Genomic DNA, 18,867 nt, shown 5'->3' on the forward strand with positions numbered 1-18,867 from the left:
ACGATTTTGGGACGCATCTCCTCGAGTGAGCGTATTAGACCCGTTCCTTCCTCCTGTAGATCGCGTTGCGCTGCCTCAGCGTCTTCCGCACGTCTTAGAGCTGATCGTAACTCTGCCTGAGAGCCATCCATCTGACGCATGGCTGCAACGAGGTCTGCAGATACTTGAGATAGTTTGCTATTAAGTCCTTCATTGGAAGCCTGGCTTGCTTGGAGTTCAGCGGAAGTGGTAGCATTTGCAGAAACGAGTGAATCGCATTCAGTTGAGAGTGCGGCCAGCTTCTCCTCAGAAGAACGAAGTTTCCCTTCAAGGTCAGCAATCCGGGTATTAAGTTCTTGCTCCGTCGTGGAGTGTCTCTGCAATTCATGTTGCAACTCTTCATATTCAGATTTGAGCTTGTCGTAAGCCTATCACATAGTTCGTTAGTTTAGATTCGGATGCCCAGACTAAGTTTCTTACCTGCTTCAACCTGGATAGCTGGAATGCCACTTCTTCTGCACGGTCTTGTGTATTCCTGATCTTCGTTTCAAGCACTTCCACACGATCGTCGTTTTGAATCTGTTCCTCAAGTTCTCGCGTTTTGCGCTCGCTTTCCTTCAGCTGTGACCTCAAACCATCAGCTTCACTCCGGGTGGAATGTAAATCTCGTTCCTTGAAAACAGACATTCGTAAAATTGCCACGAAGAATAAGGCTATGGCATGAAATTTACTTGTTCACGTAGTTTAGTCATTAGGCTTGCATTCCGAGCCCCAATTTCTTGTACTTGAGCAACGTATGAATTTCTTTCCCTTTCGAATTGTGATAGTTCACTTCGCAGTCCTTCTAATTCTCGTGTACTTTCCGCTAATTCGATCTCCTTACTTTGCAATTCTATAAAAGAGAGCATCAGGATTAGTATGCGTAGTGGACAGTAACATGGTCGACACACTTGAATCAACACCTTCCAAGCGTTCGACGGCTTCAGCAAGAGCCGCCTTTTCGGAAACAAGCAGAGATATTGTCTGTCGCTGGTCCTGGAGTAGCCTAGCATTCTTGTCTTCATCAGGGTGACTTTGCCTAGAGCTAGCGGTTTGTGACAACAGCGCCTCGACAGCTTCCGACTTGGCAAAAAGTATGGCGGCATCGTGGACAGACGACAGTGATATTCTATAAAGGTAGTCTTTTTCGTTCATGTACATTCCAACAAATGAATTGCATGAGCTAGACGTACGGTGACTTCACTTCAACGCTTGATTCTGGAGGTGCTGGTGTCGACGTTCGAGAGATGGAAGCACTTGGAGAATGCGTTCCAGAACTTGAAGGAACAGCGCCGTTCTTGTTTTGTTGCTGGCGCTTCTTCAGCTATGCAAGACTTTAGTTTCGACGACATAGTGTGTGTGAAGGAGATGCCGTCTCTAGGACATACCATCGCCTTCGCTCTAGCAGCTTTGGCCTTCCTGTCGTCATCCGCCATCTCAGGAAGTGTATCTGAGACGAGATGAATCAATGTCTAACTGGGCGAAGGTAGGTAACTGAGTACTTGTTTAAGTTGTTGATTGATGTGAGCAGTAACATGCACTATCTATGTACACGTCGTGCTTTGAGACGCGACGACGCACGTGGCGACGTGTTGTCTGCTCCGATGGAAAAAAGGCAAGCTATGTTCCGACTCTCCGTGTAGAGCATACTTTCAAGTTAATATATACTTTATGATAAGAGACGAAACATAATGAAAGCGAAGCAAACCGCAGAAAAATAAAAGAGAAGCAAACGAAACGAGGGAGAAATAATAGACATCAGGTACAGACGACAGCAACGCAAAAGGTATGTTAAGGAGAGTGGTGGAATGTGCAACGAGTTCGAAGGCGACAACAGGGAATACGCGCCATGAAAGCACCAGCTTTGAATCAGTGTCCTCAACTAAGCCCAGACCTAAAATGAAAATGTCAATCCTGGCACCCCTTTCAAGAACCACAAAAAAATCCACTGACCCTCAGTGTACTGTCCCAGCTTCCAGTGCAAAGTGCCATGCCGTCACTACTCACTCCCAAGCAGCTTACTCGGTTTTCATGGCCAGTGAGGACTCCGACACGTTCTCCCTTGAGCGTGTCCCACACATTGCACGTCCAATCGTCATAACCACCGAATAGGATACGACCAGAAATTGAGAAAGCGACAGAGGTGATGCCGCAAAGAATGTTGTCGTGTGTGAAAGTGTTGAGTTCCCTATCCGCCCGAATGTCAAAGAGGCGGCAGGATGCATCGTCCGAACCGGTCGCAAATGCATCACCATTCGGGAAGAAACTACACGGTAGCTTATCAATAAACAGAAAAAATCCAATAAGGGCAGGTGTACGCACGTTACCGCGTTGATATCCGATTCATGTCCGGAGAAAGTCTGCGTTGCTTTCCCGCTGCGGATGTCCCACAGCTTTGCAGTGGCATCGCAAGCGCCGGACACGAAAACATTTTGACTGGGCCCTAGGGACAGACTAGAAGGGACGGCATCAAATTTACCCATAATACATATAAATACGAAATGCTTACCTCATGACGTCCCCAGTATGATCACTAAATTCAAGGATACGAACACCAGCTTCGATGTCCCACAGCATGCATGTCATGTCACCAGAACTCGTGACGATTTGTCGGTCGCTGATGAAACGGCAGCAGCTCAAATACCCAGAGTGAGCGCTGAGTTCACGGGCGCCTTTCATGGGGCCTGCGTCTTTTGACTGCAGATTGTAAATCGAGCAAATGTTGTCCAGGCCACCACAAGCGACAAAATTGCCCGACGGGGAGTAGGCACACGTCATCACCCAGCTCGATCTCAAAGGAATAGCATGGACTTTGTTAGTAGTGTACGCATCCCACACGATAAGCTTGCCATCCTGCGAAGCCGAGACAAGGTGACGGCGATCGGCAGCCCAGTGCATGGCGTAAATCTTTGCCAAATGGCCCTTCAGTGCCCGACGTGGGCGCATGACGATACGAGGCAGGGCTTCAACTTCTGCCGCCATTGCACGCACTTGATGGTAAAAAGATGTGAGCCAACCCTGCATCGACCAGCCAAGGTAGCATAGAACTCACAGCTCGTATCTGCCGATGATTCCTTCTTTGCCCTAATCTTCTCCTTGAGACTTTCAGCCTCGCGACGGGCGGCGGCGATGCGTTCCTGGATATCTTGTTGCTGGGACATTTTCGATGTTCACCAGAAGGCTGTTAGCGAGATCCTAGAGCAAGAAGGCAAGGCTCAGCACGCGTTGAGAAGAAAAAGAACAGGAAGAAGAGGGCTCGCCTGATGAGTGGTTAGGTGTGCTGGGCGAGAAGCAGGCGTATGTTTTCTTCCGGGGCAATGGGTGAGAAAGTGACGAAGTGATAGGGGGTCGCTGACGAAAAAGACCAAAAAGAAGCGGAAACGCAGCGCTGCGTCGAGGAAGAGACCGCTAGACGACGCCGATGGAGTAGGCGGCCCTCAACGCTGACGATGGTGATGGGGAGACTTGTACTTGGCCGTCGTTGATGCGCGACGAACCGAATCTCACAAGGCATGCCCAATCTGGCAGGCTTGTCGCACGCCGGAAACTTCCAAAAAGGGTCCGTCCATTTTTCTCACTGGCTCTTATGTGTGATCCCTAGTACACCACAGCAAAACTGTCGCGAAAGCTATTTTAATCGACAAATTCCTTTACGAAGTAGATATCTCAGTATCGAGTCGCTCAGTCACTAAGATACTTATGGTATTTTTCAGTCCCCCAAGCCGGGGAGTGAGGGGGGAGGCTGTCTAATTTTTAACTCCAGTGTCACTCCATCCAACAATAAGTGCCTAAGGTATCTTTTCCGTTACAGCATTCTGTGCGCATCTAGTCCCTTAGCTACAGCTTCAGTCCTTCTTCAGATACCGGGACTTTCTTGACTGCAACTCCGGAGCACCTGTTTGCTCAACTGCTGATTTCCTTGATGCTCTTCTTGTGGATACGGAGACGACCAGCCACCCTAACTGCCTCCGGTCCGAGGCTAGAAATTGTGCAATAGCATTGTGTAAGGAAGACTCATCTCCTATGATCTTATGCATGTCTCGCCGTCCTCGAATACATCGGGAAACCATTCTCTATGATGCCTCGCGGCAGTTCGTTCTTGTCGATTCGCGGCGACTCTGCAGTATGAACGTAATTCCGATGTACGCCGCCCTCCCCCTCTTTCATACTGCGCGATCTCATTCATGCCTATGTGTTTGAGGGACTGATGCTTGTAGTATGTCCTCATGATGCCAGCCGATTGCACAGTTTGGCAATAGCCTCAATGTCCACCTACTAAACTCTTGGCTCTTGGGGAACGAAATGGGCGTCTGTTACACACTGCATAATGCGCGATTACGGCGTAACGTATGTATGACGATGAGTGTGGCGACTCATAACTGACTCCTGATGATCAGTGGCAGAGCGCGAAATTCACCGGGGAGGGAGTAAAAAAAGAAGGGTAAAATGGCCACTGACCGGCGCTCTACTATCTGAAGACCGTGTCCTGGAAGTTCCAGTGTTCCTTTTAGCGCCCTTCAGTAATCTCGGTTCTTTTTAATTTTCGCTGAGATCGTCTGCCAAAGGAAAATCCCGGACGTGTGTTCCCTGTAACCAACACTTGCTCCTTGACCACATGATTGTAGCTCCTCAGACCGAATGCAGACTCAAGAGCTCCGACACACCTCCCCTCGATGGGCATTAGGATGTTGCCAGACCTTTGTTCTCCCTGGTTTTGAACCATCATTCGTGATTAATTCGGAATCTTTTACAGATTATTTCTCGCGACTCGAACCTGGATCTGTTTTAACTTTTTCATTATCTGTTCTGCTCCTTTTTCACTGGAATTTGACTTTGCTCACTACATCTATCAAAGCTATGAGCTATGCCCTGCGGTTGATCGCATATACATGACTTCTTCTGGGAAGTACTCATGTGCTCCATACTTGAGCAAACTTCCTTCCCGATGTCTGTCAATTTTTTTCGTTTTCCCCGTGGAGTCTGGCGCCGGTTCTAGAGAGTGGGGGGAGGTTGGGCGAAGGTAATTACGAGTTCCCCGGCTCATAGCTCGAAATATGCAACAAAGATAGGCGTATCAACTTCTTTATTTGGCTCCTTAGGTAGGGTGGATTCGATGCGGTTCTCCAAATTATAGCTTCAATCTGCCGAGATCTGTTGTTCTTCCGATTCTATTGCAGCTCTTTTAGCAAAAACCGCCACAATATTTACAACATTGCCCCCCCCCCATTCGCCGACTTGAGGAGCGCTTCGACGTTAACCCGCAAACCCTGGCCAAAGATTTGTAGTTCCCGACTGGAGCACTCGACTTTGCGGTACGGTCTTTCTTCCGAATGCGTATGAGTTCGCGATCGGGGTCAACTAGCGCTGTGGTCTGCTGAAATGTGGTGGATGGATAAACGCCAGACTGCAACATAAAAGCGAACCAGAGTCAAGCTGGAGTTGTAGCAAAACAACCAACCCTTCGATACTAGTTTCTCGACACTCGAAAAAGCGCATCACTCAACTTAGCATTTAATCTTTCGGTGCAGCTCTTCTTGCTTCATCTTAGCACCGACTACTATTCTAATCCGTCTTAGACAGCCGTAACACAAAATGACCGAATGGAGGATGCAACTCAACAATCTTCTGCAAGCCAAGGGCACACAGAATCTGTTCAGTGTCAACTCCGAACTCACTGGTCCTCATAACAATGGCATTTGGGTTACTACTATCACATGTAAGTACATCTTTTTGCACTCGTTCCCTCCCAGATAAACATTTATTAGACAATGGCACAATTGCTGGTACTGGTCGAGCGAAAGGTAAACAAGATTCCGTCGAAATAGCCTCTGAGCAGGCAATGAAAAGTATCTGCCCAGCAAGGCATGCTGAACTCTCGGGCTAGGAGTTGTTTTCAGAACTTGTTGTGGAGTCTGCAGCATGTAGATAAACAAACAAACCCAACGCCCTCTCTCAGTTGTAAATAGTGCTGTCTTGAAATGTATACTTGATTGTTAAGAAATGCATGTGCTCGTGCTGAAATAGTAGTAATGTCCATGACAGTATAATGCAATCCGACTGTCAAATGTTGGGTTTCCATGTCTAATAGGAAAGAAAGGGAAAGACAACGACAAAACTCTCGCGGCAAATAATGCGCCCTTGATTCATTAGACCTCCTTTTATTTCCGGGAGGGACTGTGAGAGTGGAATGACCTCGTACAGGGCAGCGACATGAAGCACTTAACAATTTCGTCAGGCCCAAGAAAGATCCGTGAGTTACATTATAATATTAAAATCCTCATCATATTAGGTAACTCTCTGTATGTTGACATGTTACCTTATGTTTATTGGGATCTTGCCACACAATTTGACGTTGCTGTAGCGATCAAATTTTCACCACAGCGGAATTATTTTGTATTTGTATTACACTATTTGCTGAGTTTGCCTATGCATTTATTCTTCGATCAAGGACAGATATTAAGCAAGAGGTTATATATCTGCGATTTTGCTAGTATTTAATTATTACAATTGATACTTGTTTGCGCCAGCGGTGGCCTCAAATTTCGAAGAGCGCACAAATATGGTAATCGTCGATTCGTCGATTCACATCCCCGCGGAGTGAAAAATATTTCATTTGAATCAAATCATAATGCATGAACAACTGCTCAGACCAAAACTAGAGTTCTCAGTCAAAATACACGGTCGTAATGCATAAATTTCATAATGAATTGAACGAAAGCTGGTCCTAACAATGTCATCGAGCTAATCACATCTTCTCTGCTGTACCAAAGTCCAAGCTGATCGTTTAGATTCCGACATACCGGCCCTAAATACACAATGGCACTCCTTTAACATTGCCATATTTGGTTTAGCCTTTGCCAATGGAATTCGATGTTCGTTTGCCGTCTGCTTAGTACTTTCTTTTGCTTGTACATTTATACCAACACAGGAATCTGCTTGCCGTATGACTATTTTGACGGAATCTTTCTCGGTCCTGATGCGTCTACTCCTGGGGCAATTTATCGTCGGCAACCTATAACAGCGGTGGTCCGTCGCGTATGATATGTCGTTCAGGTACGATGCATTAACGCTCTGCATGTCTTATTGGGATAAATGTCGATTGTAGCTCGTTCGCTCCCTCGGCTGTGTCGTGTTTCCCATCGGCCCCCTGTCCTTGGCCAGTTCCCGATCAGTAAGTGTCTTCAGCGACATCCAGTGACTTGGAAGACGAAAATAATGTTCTGTTAGGTGGTGACACTGTCTACAGATATACTGGATAAAACAACTCCTCGGACGAATTTCATGGCACCTGTATGGAAGAACAACTCTTTTATACGCATCACCAGTATATCATGTGGCATTATGTGCAGGGGGGGAGCGTCGATCACACACGGGTCCTACAGGCACTTGCAATCTCAGCACAGCCAGACTACTTGTAACTAGTCGACGACGTCCAATTTCGATCTTGATGCACGGAACGTCAACTGCAGGTGGATGCGCCGGCCGCATGAAATGCAGAAACCTACGATCAGATCTTATCACGGCCAACCGTGTTCTCTGTCAATTTCCCTGAGTTTTCTCACCTGTTCCGAGACGAAGGCGGCTTACGCAAAGACGTTGGTCTCTAGGTCTTTCCTTTTTATTTTTTCATGAAGGTGTCTCGGCCTGTCAAATGGGCGCTCTAACATTGACCGCATGGGCCGTGGCAACAACATCAGTTCGAACTCAGGATCTACTGCTGTGCTGGATCTTGTGACCAATGTCTGCTTGTGTCTTCATCCGACTTCATCGACGCTTTTTTTTACTAGCTAATGATCGAGGGTCATATCAGGCGTGCTAACCTAGTCTTATGCCACCGGAGCTGCTCTGGTCGCATAGGCATTATGCTTTAGAATTTACCACTTCGGCGAACTGAGCAGCCGCTCTGTCTGGATAGACGATAAGTACTAACGTTGCGTCGGGCCCAAATTTGGCGCTGACTTGTGAATAAGTCGACCGGCGATCTCAAGAGGTAGAATACCAATCGCTTGTCCCTGACAGCCTCTGTCCCTGTGATATATTCACAACTCTAAACGGACTGTTTCTGACTGACAACCACGTTGCATTTGATCTCCTTTGCTCCACTAATTGCCTCTCCTGGTGCGCTTTCGTCTGTTTTGAACATTTAATAATGCCGTATAGCCGTCTTCAGACTTGACAAATGTTGTGCCGAAGTATACTTTCATTTGTCCTGCTAGCGTTCTGGATGCCCGGTCGCTCTCCGTTTTTGCGGGCCATTATGTTGCACCCCGAAACTGGATGCCAATGCGGTCTGCTCAAACGCCGTCTGATACGGCAATGAATGGAGAATAAAAGCTCGCTTCTTTGAGAACTGAATGGCAGTCAACCACCCATAGTTCAGTCGCTCAGATCCTCTGAAAACATGTCCCAGAACATACGTTCGTATTCTATCTTGTCTAATCGCCATTGTTGTCCTCTTGCTCACAACGTCTTTTAGAGTCCACTATTCAGCTCAACAACTGTATGCACATCTTTGCAAGTCTCGAGAATTGTCTCTTTTACTAACCTTCATGAAGTTCTTCAAGGAAGAAGACAGGCACATCTTATTTCTTGGGTAGAAGTTCCACACGGTCCTCAAAACCACCGCACATGGTCTGTGACATGCAAATGTACGTCGATCCGTGGGAGAGTGACTATTTACTTACTTTTTGTTCATGTGTTAGATAACGGCAGTCCTGTTGGGGAAGCGTGTGCATCTCATAAGGCGGAGGCGAAGGAACGCGCTGCAGCACAGGCTCTGACAGTTCTTCGTGGTTATTAGCTACGCCGCGCCACAGCATTGTCTTCGGTAGTTTGAGGACTATAGAAACAGCATATGCGTTTGTAGACTCGTGCAATTGAATTTTCTGGATTAGACACCTATATCAAACAGAAAGTTGCAAACACTCGTGCGTGACGTAAGTTAAAAGAAGAGAAAGAATTCATTGAAAGTACTCTTCGTTTCTTTGGTTGCTGAATACGTGTAAATTCTTCTCACACTTCAGTTTGAACTGCCATTATGATAGACTTTTCTACTGAGGGCTATGCCTTTCAGAAGTGGCATGCTCACGGATCAGAGCCTCAGAGGTGGTACAATGGTAGCATTTGTTGCTGACAGCTCTCTGTTTGAGATAGAAGAATGACGCAAGTGCCGTCTGTCTGTCTGTCTGTCTGTCTGTCTCGGAGACTATTAAGCATAGGCGCAAGTAAGAGTGCGTATACACCGCACAAAATGTATAAGACTAAGGCTATTACTGTCAACAGGACGCCAGCTTTGATCGAAGCCCTCGGGTACAAGCGACGATCATCCGCTTTTGGATGAGAGAAATGTCAGCATAGCCACAGGGTATTTTCTGTCTTGTCGCGTTCAGACGGCCATTGAGCACGTACCGTACTTCGCGTGTCCATCATGCTCCCATCGCTCGTTTTCCCTACAAGACCCTGTCGGTCAACACTCAATTGCCTCATATGTCCAATGCGACATACCATGCCGGGTGCCAGTGCACTCGCTAGGCATTTCACCTCTTCAAGGCCAACATACCTTCGCAAAGACAAGCCTCGACCGGCTCCGACGAAGGCTAAACTAGCTGCAAGGGAAAGAAAGAAAGCTCTCAAGTCTCGGAAAAACATTTATGAGAACGAGAAAATGCCGCTCGCAGATGCTGTTAATATTTTACGGGTATGTACTGTTGCTCTCGACATCCAATTATGGCATGCGGCTAAGCTATCTACTCTGAAGGCCGTCGAAGTTGCCAGACCAAACTCAACCTTTGAGCTCGTCGTAAAGACCGCAATGAAGCGCGGCTCCGCTATTCCGAAGGGGAGAATAAATCTTCCGCGAGAGGTCAAGGCAAGGACAAGGGATCGCGTGTTCGTATTTGCTGAAGGACGTCAGGCAGACGAAGCAAAACGAGCAGGCGCCGACTTCGTTGGGGGGACGGAGCTTGTTGAAGGGGTAAGGGTTTCCTATCACATAGGTTATTCTGTCAGATGACACCGAGCTTCCGATTAGGTGGCAAACGGACGTTATCCAGCGACCTTGTTCCTCTGTACACCGTCACTCATCCGCGCAATCACCCCGAAGCTTGGTCGGGTTTTGGGCCCAAGGGGATTGATGCCATCAGAACGCCGAGGGACTGTGACCGAGGACGTTGTGGGTTACCTACGACGAATCTCGGGTTCGAGCGAGTGGAGGGGTGACAAAGCAGGTACCATTCGTGGAGCCATAGCTAAGGTGTGATCCCCATGTCAAAACATAGTTTATGATCACCTTTTGACGTGCAATCAGATGGACTTCCCGATCGAAGACGTTGTACGAAATGCACGTCATTTTCTCAGCGTCGTAAAAGCGTCAACGGGAAACACCGTTGACGCAGCCACCCGTCAGTCAAAGGCTGGTCCCAAGCCCGGTGCGTGACATCTTTTGTCCAGCGCCTTCTCTGAAAACAATAACTAATGATGCCAAAGTAAATGCAATTACGCGTGTAGTACTGAGTTCGACACAGGGCCCCGGAATACAAATTTCCGATGCTTAAGATGTTAATAGAACGGTAGCAATAGAGGTGCGGGCTAGGTCTTCAAATGCTATTAATGATTAATGTAGATGGAGTGGTGTGATTACCGGTCAAAAGCACTTGAAGTCGTAAAGTCAGTTGTCAATACAATGAGGTACAGTGTTTAGAAAGCTACTCTAAACTTCCTCCTCAATAGCAACGAAAAGCCTATCCCACATTTTTTGTCTACTTTTTTGGATTTCCCTCAAATCGGCGTAAATTTTTTCGTAGCTCGTAGGGTCCTGTTTCTTCTCCTTTACTCGCCGTTTTCCAATGTCCGACCCAGGCAATGAGGACGGATCTGTTGTACTGTCATTAGGTTCATAACGTATTTGAGGGGGATTCTTTGGTTTGTGAGGGAAAATATCACCCCACGAAGACTTGCGGGCGTCGTAATACGGTTGTTTTCCTTGAGACCGAGGGATGGTCATTCTCATTATCTTGCCTACAATAGAATGAGAAGCTGCACCTGGTGAAATGAAATCAGCGCACCTTCAGCGGTGCAGCCATCGATGATGACATGTCCGCTCCGTTTAAGGGGTGGGAATACCATTCGCGGCCAGTCGTAAGCTTCAAGGCGAATGCTCGATGCGGATTCTGCATCAGTGGCAATGTTCTGTCCAGAAGTGTCACTTGTTTCCCCGATCCGAGGTTTTGACGGTCTCTGCCCTCGTCGAATGACAACATAACTGTATCCCATGTCCTCATGTCCCGCTCTTACGTGCTTCGTCTTGCGCAAAAATGCCGGTCTTTGCAAACGTTGTGAAAACGTACACTTTAGACTGGGCTTCCCGGAGTTAAACAACGGACAGGCGCCATCATGGGGGCACTACCACGGGATGAGGTATCATCAGTACAAGTCATAGCCACCTCTCATCTGGACTCACCGGTGCAACGACATGACATCCAGTCATCGGATCGCCTTGGATCTCGGAGTCTTGCAATTCTCGTTTTCCCATGCGCAAGAGCTGGTCTCTTGCTTCAATGATGCTTGTGAACCCAGTAGAGGTATCATGGTCGATAAGAACCTAATCATTACAGAAGTTTAACCATTGGAGGTATTCTCTTCAAAGCTAGAGGGTCTTGCTTACAATTACCTCCGCTCCACTGGACCACATTTGTTTTACCATCTCTTTCCTAGCTGCGGGAGTCGGAAGCGAAGAGAGATGGAAGGCGGAAAGAGCCAAAACATCGCCTCCTTCGGAACGTTGAATTTGCTCGTCCTTACTGTATGCCTTGTGCCACCGGACACTGGCCGAGCCCACATTAGAATCTGACCAAGGAAGGAAGAGTCAGCTCAAGACGGCATGGATTTTAGCCGCGTCGAACCTTCGATAAGTCTCTTAGCCATGTTGGAGAGCCCCTTGCGCTTTTCAAAACCTAGGTATGACGTTATAATTGACCGGGATAGTGATGGTTCAAGAGCAGTGTTCCCGTCTTGCTCTTCTGAACCTTCCTGAAATGCATGCATACTAGCCCTGAGCAGAAGTTAGGTCCTGGCCCAGACCTGGTTAAATATAATAAGGCATACCATAGCCCACTACCAACTCCAGAACCCCAATCTATTATGTTCCGTACCTTCCAATCATCTCCCAGTCTGTGTTTAATGTGGTCGAAAACGGCGTAAACAGCAGAGTAATGCGCTGGTAATGCGACTGATGCAAAAGCAGTACCGTCTCTCTCTTCATGGCGTTGTGTCTGTTTCCAAGACTTGTAGTCCGTTTGATAGTTTGTATGCCATAAGTCGCCGCCATTATCTCCGTCTTCGCGGAATAGACGCTTTGCATCTTCATGGAGCCGCGGCTTGTCGCCCCCTAACAGCCAGTCAATTAATTCGTTGCACGGAACAAGCGGACGATGACTGACCGCCGATGACCTTTTCGATAGCTTCTCGGAGCTCCATGGGCAGGAAAACAGAGCCAATACCTCTGCTCCCAAATGCAGCCCTAGCAGATTTTCTTTCCTTTGGAGTTACTATGTCATTTTCTCCGTCTTCCGTTCGTTCGGTAGATGACTCGTCAAACTCAAGAATCTCCAGTTCTTTTGCGGAAGAAGACCCATTTTTAGCCGGTTCCGAGGGTTTGTGCTTGAGCAATGCCATGTCCGCATCTCGCAGCAAGTCTTGTAAGGAAGGATCAAGCTCCAGAGGTGCGTTAGGCCCGTGAGAGGATAGTCTCGGAGACGAAGATAGTTTAGCAGCGTTGAATGCGGATCTCCGACAGCATAGGCGCGTAGCGACTCGGCATTGACCACTTAGCATGCTTGGACGGTGGTGAACGAACGAGCGTCTCTCAGTAGTGAAATCCTTTCAGCTTCCGTTGTGTTGCGCGGGACCGAGAAGAAGCGCTGAGAACGTGACTTGCTGGACGCGTCCCTTCAAGTTCACGCAGAGATCTCGCGCCTCAAATCCTCACCTAACGCACCCTCAAATTTCCCAAGCTTCTCTTAAACTGCTCGCTATTCAATACAGATGGCGAAAACAAGATCAAAGAAACAGGGTTCGGATGCTTCATTGGCCCGACCCGTGAAGAAAGCGAGACTGAGTATAGAGTCTTCTGAAGACGGACAGAAGGTAGAGCAGAGTGTGGAGGAACCTTTACAACCGGAACACGGAGAGGATGGACTGAATGAAGACGTCTACGACGAAGACTCTAAGAACTCTGGCGAACCCACACACACGTCTGACATGTACCTCGACACGGTCCGTCAAAGCATATTTGTCGTAAATACCATATTGATATATTTCGTCACAGGTAAACCGTGCAGCCCTCGATTTCGACTTTGAGAAAGTATGCTCTGTTTGCTTGTCAAACATAAACATCTACGGTTGTCTTGTTTGCGGGAAGTACTTCCAAGGAAGAGGCCGAAACTCCTACGCTTACGCCCATTCGATACACGACGATCATCATGTCTTCATAAACTTGGATACCAAGAAGGTGTGTCAAGCCACAATAGGCATTCGCCTACTTAAGCTTAACTGCTACAGGTTTACGTTCTTCCGGACGGATACATAGTTTCCGATCCTTCTCTAGAGGACATATCGTTTGTTTTGGCTCCATCTTTTACTCCTCAGTCAATTGCATCGCTATCATCCCCGTCCCATTTGACAAAGCTATCCTACGACCTCTCAAATAAACCATACCTTCCTGGATACGTTGGACTGAATAACATCAAACGGCATGATCACATGAACGTCATTATCCTTGCTTTAACGCACATACCACCATTACGCGACTACCTGCTTCTTTCTGCCTTCGGCGGGAAGGAAAGCGAGCTCCTGAAACGATTCGCTGGGTTAGCAAAGAAGCTGTGGAATCCACGGCTTTTCAAAAATCAAGTCAGTCCACACGAGTTCTTGCAGGAGGTTGGTCGTGCCAGTACGGGAAAATTTAGGTTAGAGGAGCAAGGTGATCCGACTGAATTCCTGGGTTGGCTTCTTAATCGACTTCACAAGGATATGGGAGGATCAAAAAAGAAAAACTCTAGTGCGTTTTTATTGGTCCTTTGTCTTGTCCCCCAATATTCACTCTTCAGTCTAAAAGGTATTATCTATTCTACGTTCCAAGGAGAACTCCGCATGGAAACGCAACAGGTCATTGTGAAACCAGAAGGAGAATCAAGTCACCGTCCTCAATTTGATATTGACAGAGGTTGGTTCCTGATTTTGTCATGGAAAGACGATGACCAGAATTTTCAATTCAGAAACGAAAACAACCACATCACCTTTCCTCTTTTTGTCCGTCGATCTCCCCCCTCCTCCGCTGTTCCAGGACTCCGTCGAGAAGAACATCATTCCTCAAGTTAGCTTGGCGTCTGTGCTATCAAAGTATGACGGTAGAACAACTCAGGCAAGTCGATTTCCAAAAGTTGTCCGCGACCCCCGCTCTCACAGTACTTTCCACCCAGGAATATTTGGGCCAGTTACGGCGATTCAAATGCCAGCGCTTACCCCGTTATCTCATTCTCCACTTTAAGCGCTTTACGAAAAACATTTTCGTCGAAGAGAAGAACCCGACCATTGTGAACTTCCCACTGCGAGGAGTGGACTTTAGCGAATGTGAGTGAACTTCAAGTCTTTGTTTTGGTTCCCGGAGTGACTGACACGCCAAAGACTTGGATGCTCCGCCAAATCATCCCAGTACAGTATACGATCTGATCGCCAACGTAATTCACGAGTCCGTAGCTGGAACAACGCGCGACAAAGTGAACACAGCCTGGAAAGTACACTTGCGAGCCGGCTCAGGCGGTGGTGATAACGAGAAGTGGTATCAAATACAAGATTTGATTGTGGAAGAAGTGAGAAAGGAGATGATATTTTTAGGCGAAACCGTTATTCAGGTAAGTTACCACTCATTAACGTTTTCATGTAGTACCCTCATACGCGAATTACCTGATTTAGATTTGGGAAAGAAGAGACCAACCTACTCCTCTTGATGAACAGAAAATGGCCGTGGACGGGCGATGATCTTAACGACTGTTCGGTAGAAATAAAGTAGTCTCTCCGATTGACAAATTTGCGTTAAGATAGACTATTTGGTGGATGCAATGTATGATTCGCTATCTATGGGTAACGGAAACATTGAGAAGTGCAGACAAAGCCTCAAGACTTTTCGGCATTTATATTTGGAACCGATGAGGCCAAGCTGGCCTCACTCGGGTTTGACTAGTCCGACTCGGAGGGCAGGGATTCATTTCGTCCCTGCGCATTGTCATTTTGGGGCTTCTGATCGTGAATAGTCGTACTATGCGTCAGAAAAAGGAGACAAAATTAGCCTGAAATGATTCCAAGGAGCAATTACATCTGGTACGAACGTCTGAGTATTATTCGTAATGAGAGGCTTGAAAATGTAAACGCCTGAAACGACACCTTCGGAAATGTACGAAACGTGAGTTCAGAAAAGCACCTTAACTAAGTTAAGCCATGGTAATACCTGTAGCAGCAGCCACGCAGAAATTGATCAAGTTGACTCTACGAGACATGAATTCCTCAATAGAGATAGATTAAACCGGAGGTCAAAGCTTGACGTCTGTGAAAAGGGTCATGTGACCTTCTTACAATTTCGAGTGCTTTTTTGGCACGCTGTTCGAGGAATTAACTCTTTACCTACCATGACTTCTCTTTCGTCTTCTACTCGTTCTCTATCAAGTCCATCATGGAGACGTTTGTCGCCATTTTGCGTACCCACGCGTAACGCCGTTCGGAAGGCGGGACAGTCGGGTGACCCAAACAACGAATTAATTCGTCGCGTCCTGTATCCCAGTAATCTTCGAAATAGAGAGACGCCCACCGGAACATGGAGGCCAGATGTCGCCAAAGCATTACGACGAGCAATACCTTCTAAACAAGCTCACGAGACGATAGAGCGTGCTTGGCTTCTGCACGAACGGCATATTCGATGGAAGCGAGAAGAGGAGGCGAAGCGAAAATTCGAATGCATGCAACGGGCGATGTCAGAACTAGAAAAAATCGATCCGTCTCTTTATAAGGGGGCGAATCGTGTCGACGATCCAAGAAAAGTGTCGCATGGAGAGTTGGAAAAGCTGAAGAACGTGAGGGGAGCGGAAAAGAAGGCGATGGAGGGGAGATTGCCAGGGCTATTTCCTCGAGAGCTACGGCTGCCTACGGATACGCCTCCGCGAGCAGGATGGGATTATGATTGGAAGTCCCCGTCATCATCATAAAATAGATATGTGAGCATCATGAGAGCTTTAATTACTACCAGATGCGACTTGCTTACTTATTTGTTTGTAGTTCATTATGATATAATTCAGCCCTTTAAGTCACTAGATTTGCCCACTGTTAGGATTACACCTTGATTTCATCGTATTCAAATCATTACTTCAGTCACCTGGAAATGCACGTTGAGTCATTGGCCCTGCGTGAAATAGATGTCAAGAAGTGGGATAGGCTGCATCATAGGCATTGTTATGAACGTCTTCTGCAAATAGAGTATGCCATTGTAGTAGGTTCTTTGTGAAATGCTTATGATGAGCACAAATAGACTAGCTGTTTGATATCAATATGAGCTGTTATGTAGCCTATAGATTCTCAAGTTATAACTAATGCAAGAGTGTTTGTGTCACGTGATGCATACTTCACTATACGCAATTGCAATTGTAACTGCGTTGGACTTGACACAACCAGTTCCTTGAACCTTCGTCTGTACCATCGTTAACACACCTTTCTGGTGGCTATTTACCTTGTCAATCTGAAAACTTCTAAATAACATGGATGACGATGACGCCGACTATATGCAGGGAAGCGAGGATGAGGTTAGCTTAACCACGCATATTCAGTGGCGTCGACTTACAATTGTATTGTCGATAGGATTATGGCTTCGACTATTCTGACGGAGACGAGGCGGACGAAACTGGTACTCCCGATTTGGAGAACTTATATTACTCTGCGAAGGGTTAGTTCTTGTTTGGTTACCGCACTGCGATATTCTGAAGATATTTCAAGCATTGAAAGGTGAAGATCCGGAAGAGGCGCTCGCTGCATTTAAGCGTATTGTAACGACGGAGGAGTCAAAGAGTGACTGGTATGTGGAAGACTTCGATTATACCTCTGCTTTGACTCATGATTCTGGTTGAAGGGGATTCAAGGCTCTAAAACAAGCCACAAAGCTGCTATTTAAAGTCCTCCACCGACCTGATGAGGCTCTTGAGACTTATACGCAGCTTCTGTCATATACAAAAACTGCAGTCACTCGGAATTATGCAGAGAAATCCATCAACTCAATATTGGATTATGTTGGTACAGGCCAAGGGGACGAGATCAACGTCAATGTCCTCGAGAAGTTCTATCAGGTTACTTTGGACGCCTTAAGTGAGGCAAGGAATGAGGCTAGTAATCCGTGAATAGCATTATTTCAATGTGTTGACCTCGATTACAGCGACTTTCAGCGAAGACAAATCTAAAGCTCGCAAAGCTTTGGCTCGACAGAAGGGAATTCGGGCGTTTAGAAAATGTATTGCAGTGACTGGTTTGTCACCTATGTCAACTGACACAAATATCTCTTAGGTTATTCGTCAGTTACACCAAGAAACGGAAGAGTCTGAAGATCAACAGTCTCGCGGAACGCAACTTCTTGAAATATATGCACTTGAGATCCAGATGTACAACGAGACGAAAAACTACAAGAAATTGAAGGTAAGTATTCTCCACTTCGTGTATATGTGCAATGCCAACGGTATCAAATAAAAGGAAATCTATAATGCGACAAACGAAGTCCGCTCTGCCATTCCTCATCCACGTATAATGGGTGTCATCAAGGAATGTGGTGGTAAGATGTGGATGGGAGAACGTGCGTACTCTATAACGTTCCGAAGATCATTGCTCATACAAAGGCTTACTAGGCCAATGGAGTCGTGCTAGTGAAGACTTCTTCCAATCGTTCAATAGCTATAACGATGCTGGCTCCCCTCAGCGCATTCAAGTCTTGAAATACCTTGTTCTGGCAAACATGCTTACTGGTAGTGAGGTCAATCCATTCGATACGCAAGAAACGAAGCCGTATGCATTCAGTAGTAAACCTTGGTGACCTATTCTCATTTACAGAATATAGATATAAGGCAGACCCTCAGATTAAAGCCATGACAGACCTCGTCGACGCATATCAGCGACGAGAAGTTCATACTGCCGAGAGGATTCTCAAAGGTAAAAGCGATGGTAATTGCCGCTTATTCGTCGAAGCTGACGGGCGTCTCCAGAGAATCAGGCCACGATCATGGGCGACCCTTTCATACAATCGTACATTGGGGATTTGCTACGAAGTTTACGGACATCCTACCTAATTGACCTCATCAAACCGTACATGCGCCTCGAGCTTTCATTCTTAGCAAGAGTTAGTAACTTCGTTTTATCATTACAGAGATTTGCGTCTGACTTTGCTTAGCAATTGAATGTGGAGACGGACGAGGTTGAGGAGATGCTCATGGATCTCATTCTCGAGGGTAAGGTTCAAGGCCGAATTGACCAAGTTGGCATGCGATTAGAGTTGGATAGGCAGTACGTTTTTCCACCGGCCCAATCTTGCACTCTTTTAACTTTGACTCGCGTGAACAGGCAAAAACTTGAGAAACGGCGTTATACGGCGCTCGAAAAGTGGACCGAAGCAATCGAAGGTGTACACGCAGCAATCACACAAAAAGCGGGCAACAGGAATGGAGAGAGCTCACTCATGGGTGCACCAAGTATTTTAGAGGCATTGGGTTGATTTTTCCGAGGATGAATAATTGCAGTAATTAAAAGAGTTGTTTGCAACGCACGTGCTTA

At 46.8% G+C, this 18,867-nt stretch overlaps 8 protein-coding genes across 8 annotated transcripts; 5 read left to right on the forward strand and 3 right to left on the reverse strand.

The window, feature by feature from the left end:
* Positions 1 to 1,700: 1,700 nt before the first annotated feature.
* On the reverse strand, positions 1,701 to 3,457 carry FOMMEDRAFT_105854 (guanine nucleotide binding protein beta subunit 2). The gene is made up of 6 exons (XM_007265263.1): positions 3,279 to 3,457; positions 3,071 to 3,213; positions 2,528 to 3,008; positions 2,341 to 2,472; positions 1,972 to 2,284; positions 1,701 to 1,912 (listed from the first exon to the last, which is right to left on the reverse strand). Exons 2-6 carry the CDS (start codon positions 3,177 to 3,179, stop codon positions 1,901 to 1,903), a joined length of 1,047 nt encoding a protein of 348 aa, XP_007265325.1. The 5' UTR covers positions 3,180 to 3,213; positions 3,279 to 3,457; the 3' UTR covers positions 1,701 to 1,900.
* On the reverse strand, positions 3,427 to 4,185 carry FOMMEDRAFT_154828 (uncharacterized protein; the record flags this gene model as incomplete). The annotated part of the gene is made up of 2 exons (XM_007265264.1): positions 3,427 to 3,565; positions 4,076 to 4,185. The coding sequence occupies 2 exons, from the start codon at positions 4,183 to 4,185 to the stop codon at positions 3,427 to 3,429; spliced, it is 249 nt and encodes an 82-aa protein (XP_007265326.1).
* A 4,234-nt stretch (positions 4,186 to 8,419) lies between these two features.
* FOMMEDRAFT_154829 (uncharacterized protein) lies at positions 8,420 to 8,818 on the forward strand (the record flags this gene model as incomplete). The annotated part of the gene is made up of 4 exons (XM_007265265.1): positions 8,420 to 8,435; positions 8,495 to 8,518; positions 8,574 to 8,666; positions 8,721 to 8,818. 4 exons carry the CDS (start codon positions 8,420 to 8,422, stop codon positions 8,816 to 8,818), a joined length of 231 nt encoding a protein of 76 aa, XP_007265327.1.
* Positions 8,819 to 9,523: 705 nt separating this feature from the next.
* On the forward strand, positions 9,524 to 10,571 carry FOMMEDRAFT_83306 (ribosomal protein L1; the record flags this gene model as incomplete). The annotated part of the gene is made up of 5 exons (XM_007265266.1): positions 9,524 to 9,715; positions 9,776 to 10,021; positions 10,049 to 10,270; positions 10,325 to 10,445; positions 10,504 to 10,571. The coding sequence occupies 5 exons, from the start codon at positions 9,524 to 9,526 to the stop codon at positions 10,569 to 10,571; spliced, it is 849 nt and encodes a 282-aa protein (XP_007265328.1).
* A 33-nt stretch (positions 10,572 to 10,604) lies between these two features.
* On the reverse strand, positions 10,605 to 12,858 carry FOMMEDRAFT_120913 (Rsm22-domain-containing protein). The gene is made up of 7 exons (XM_007265267.1): positions 12,456 to 12,858; positions 12,121 to 12,403; positions 11,919 to 12,067; positions 11,681 to 11,862; positions 11,477 to 11,617; positions 11,082 to 11,418; positions 10,605 to 11,034 (listed from the first exon to the last, which is right to left on the reverse strand). Exons 1-7 carry the CDS (start codon positions 12,847 to 12,849, stop codon positions 10,727 to 10,729), a joined length of 1,794 nt encoding a protein of 597 aa, XP_007265329.1. The 5' UTR covers positions 12,850 to 12,858; the 3' UTR covers positions 10,605 to 10,726.
* Positions 12,859 to 13,009: 151 nt separating this feature from the next.
* Positions 13,010 to 15,147, forward strand: FOMMEDRAFT_120915 (spindle pole body protein). The gene is made up of 8 exons (XM_007265268.1): positions 13,010 to 13,290; positions 13,343 to 13,525; positions 13,576 to 14,074; positions 14,132 to 14,239; positions 14,292 to 14,437; positions 14,496 to 14,646; positions 14,701 to 14,927; positions 14,989 to 15,147. Exons 1-8 carry the CDS (start codon positions 13,060 to 13,062, stop codon positions 15,052 to 15,054), a joined length of 1,611 nt encoding a protein of 536 aa, XP_007265330.1. The 5' UTR covers positions 13,010 to 13,059; the 3' UTR covers positions 15,055 to 15,147.
* A 551-nt stretch (positions 15,148 to 15,698) lies between these two features.
* FOMMEDRAFT_167057 (uncharacterized protein) lies at positions 15,699 to 16,438 on the forward strand (the record flags this gene model as incomplete). Its single annotated transcript, XM_007265269.1, has 2 exons — positions 15,699 to 16,280; positions 16,342 to 16,438. The coding sequence occupies one exon, from the start codon at positions 15,699 to 15,701 to the stop codon at positions 16,269 to 16,271; it is 573 nt and encodes a 190-aa protein (XP_007265331.1). The 3' UTR covers positions 16,272 to 16,280; positions 16,342 to 16,438.
* Positions 16,439 to 16,759: 321 nt separating this feature from the next.
* Positions 16,760 to 18,860, forward strand: FOMMEDRAFT_167058 (PCI-domain-containing protein). The gene is made up of 12 exons (XM_007265270.1): positions 16,760 to 16,862; positions 16,918 to 17,002; positions 17,053 to 17,131; positions 17,186 to 17,435; positions 17,486 to 17,560; positions 17,614 to 17,742; positions 17,797 to 17,896; positions 17,949 to 18,105; positions 18,158 to 18,249; positions 18,303 to 18,436; positions 18,488 to 18,600; positions 18,658 to 18,860. Exons 1-12 carry the CDS (start codon positions 16,818 to 16,820, stop codon positions 18,806 to 18,808), a joined length of 1,410 nt encoding a protein of 469 aa, XP_007265332.1. The 5' UTR covers positions 16,760 to 16,817; the 3' UTR covers positions 18,809 to 18,860.
* Positions 18,861 to 18,867: the final 7 nt, after the last annotated feature.

This window comes from Fomitiporia mediterranea (assembly GCF_000271605.1).
Source record: "Fomitiporia mediterranea MF3/22 unplaced genomic scaffold FOMMEscaffold_5, whole genome shotgun sequence".
Classification (NCBI taxonomy): Eukaryota; Fungi; Basidiomycota; class Agaricomycetes; order Hymenochaetales; family Hymenochaetaceae; genus Fomitiporia; species Fomitiporia mediterranea.

Excerpts from the sequence above, each read along its gene's own strand:
- FOMMEDRAFT_105854 (XM_007265263.1), bottom strand. The coding sequence starts at position 3,179 with ATGTCCCAGCAACAAGATATCCAGGAACGCATCGCCGCCGCCCGTCGC. Across the intron at positions 3,009-3,070 it reads ATCATCGGCAGATACGAGCT|TGCGTGCAATGGCGGCAGAA; the intron begins GTGAGTTCTATG and ends TTTACCATCAAG. Across the intron at positions 2,285-2,340 it reads TCGGATATCAACGCGGTAAC|TTTCTTCCCGAATGGTGATG; the intron begins GTGCGTACACCT and ends GCTACCGTGTAG.
- FOMMEDRAFT_120913 (XM_007265267.1), bottom strand. The coding sequence starts at position 12,849 with ATGCTAAGTGGTCAATGCCGAGTCGCTACGCGCCTATGCTGTCGGAGA. Across the intron at positions 12,068-12,120 it reads GGAGTTGGTAGTGGGCTATG|GGCTAGTATGCATGCATTTC; the intron begins GTATGCCTTATT and ends ACTTCTGCTCAG. Across the intron at positions 11,618-11,680 it reads CCAGTGGAGCGGAGGTAATT|GTTCTTATCGACCATGATAC; the intron begins GTAAGCAAGACC and ends TGTAATGATTAG.
- FOMMEDRAFT_120915 (XM_007265268.1), top strand. The coding sequence starts at position 13,060 with ATGGCGAAAACAAGATCAAAGAAACAGGGTTCGGATGCTTCATTGGCC. Across the intron at positions 13,291-13,342 it reads CTGACATGTACCTCGACACG|GTAAACCGTGCAGCCCTCGA; the intron begins GTCCGTCAAAGC and ends ATTTCGTCACAG. Across the intron at positions 13,526-13,575 it reads TAAACTTGGATACCAAGAAG|GTTTACGTTCTTCCGGACGG; the intron begins GTGTGTCAAGCC and ends TAACTGCTACAG.
- FOMMEDRAFT_167058 (XM_007265270.1), top strand. The coding sequence starts at position 16,818 with ATGGATGACGATGACGCCGACTATATGCAGGGAAGCGAGGATGAG. Across the intron at positions 17,436-17,485 it reads TAAGTGAGGCAAGGAATGAG|CGACTTTCAGCGAAGACAAA; the intron begins GCTAGTAATCCG and ends CCTCGATTACAG. Across the intron at positions 18,106-18,157 it reads GATACGCAAGAAACGAAGCC|ATATAAGGCAGACCCTCAGA; the intron begins GTATGCATTCAG and ends TACAGAATATAG.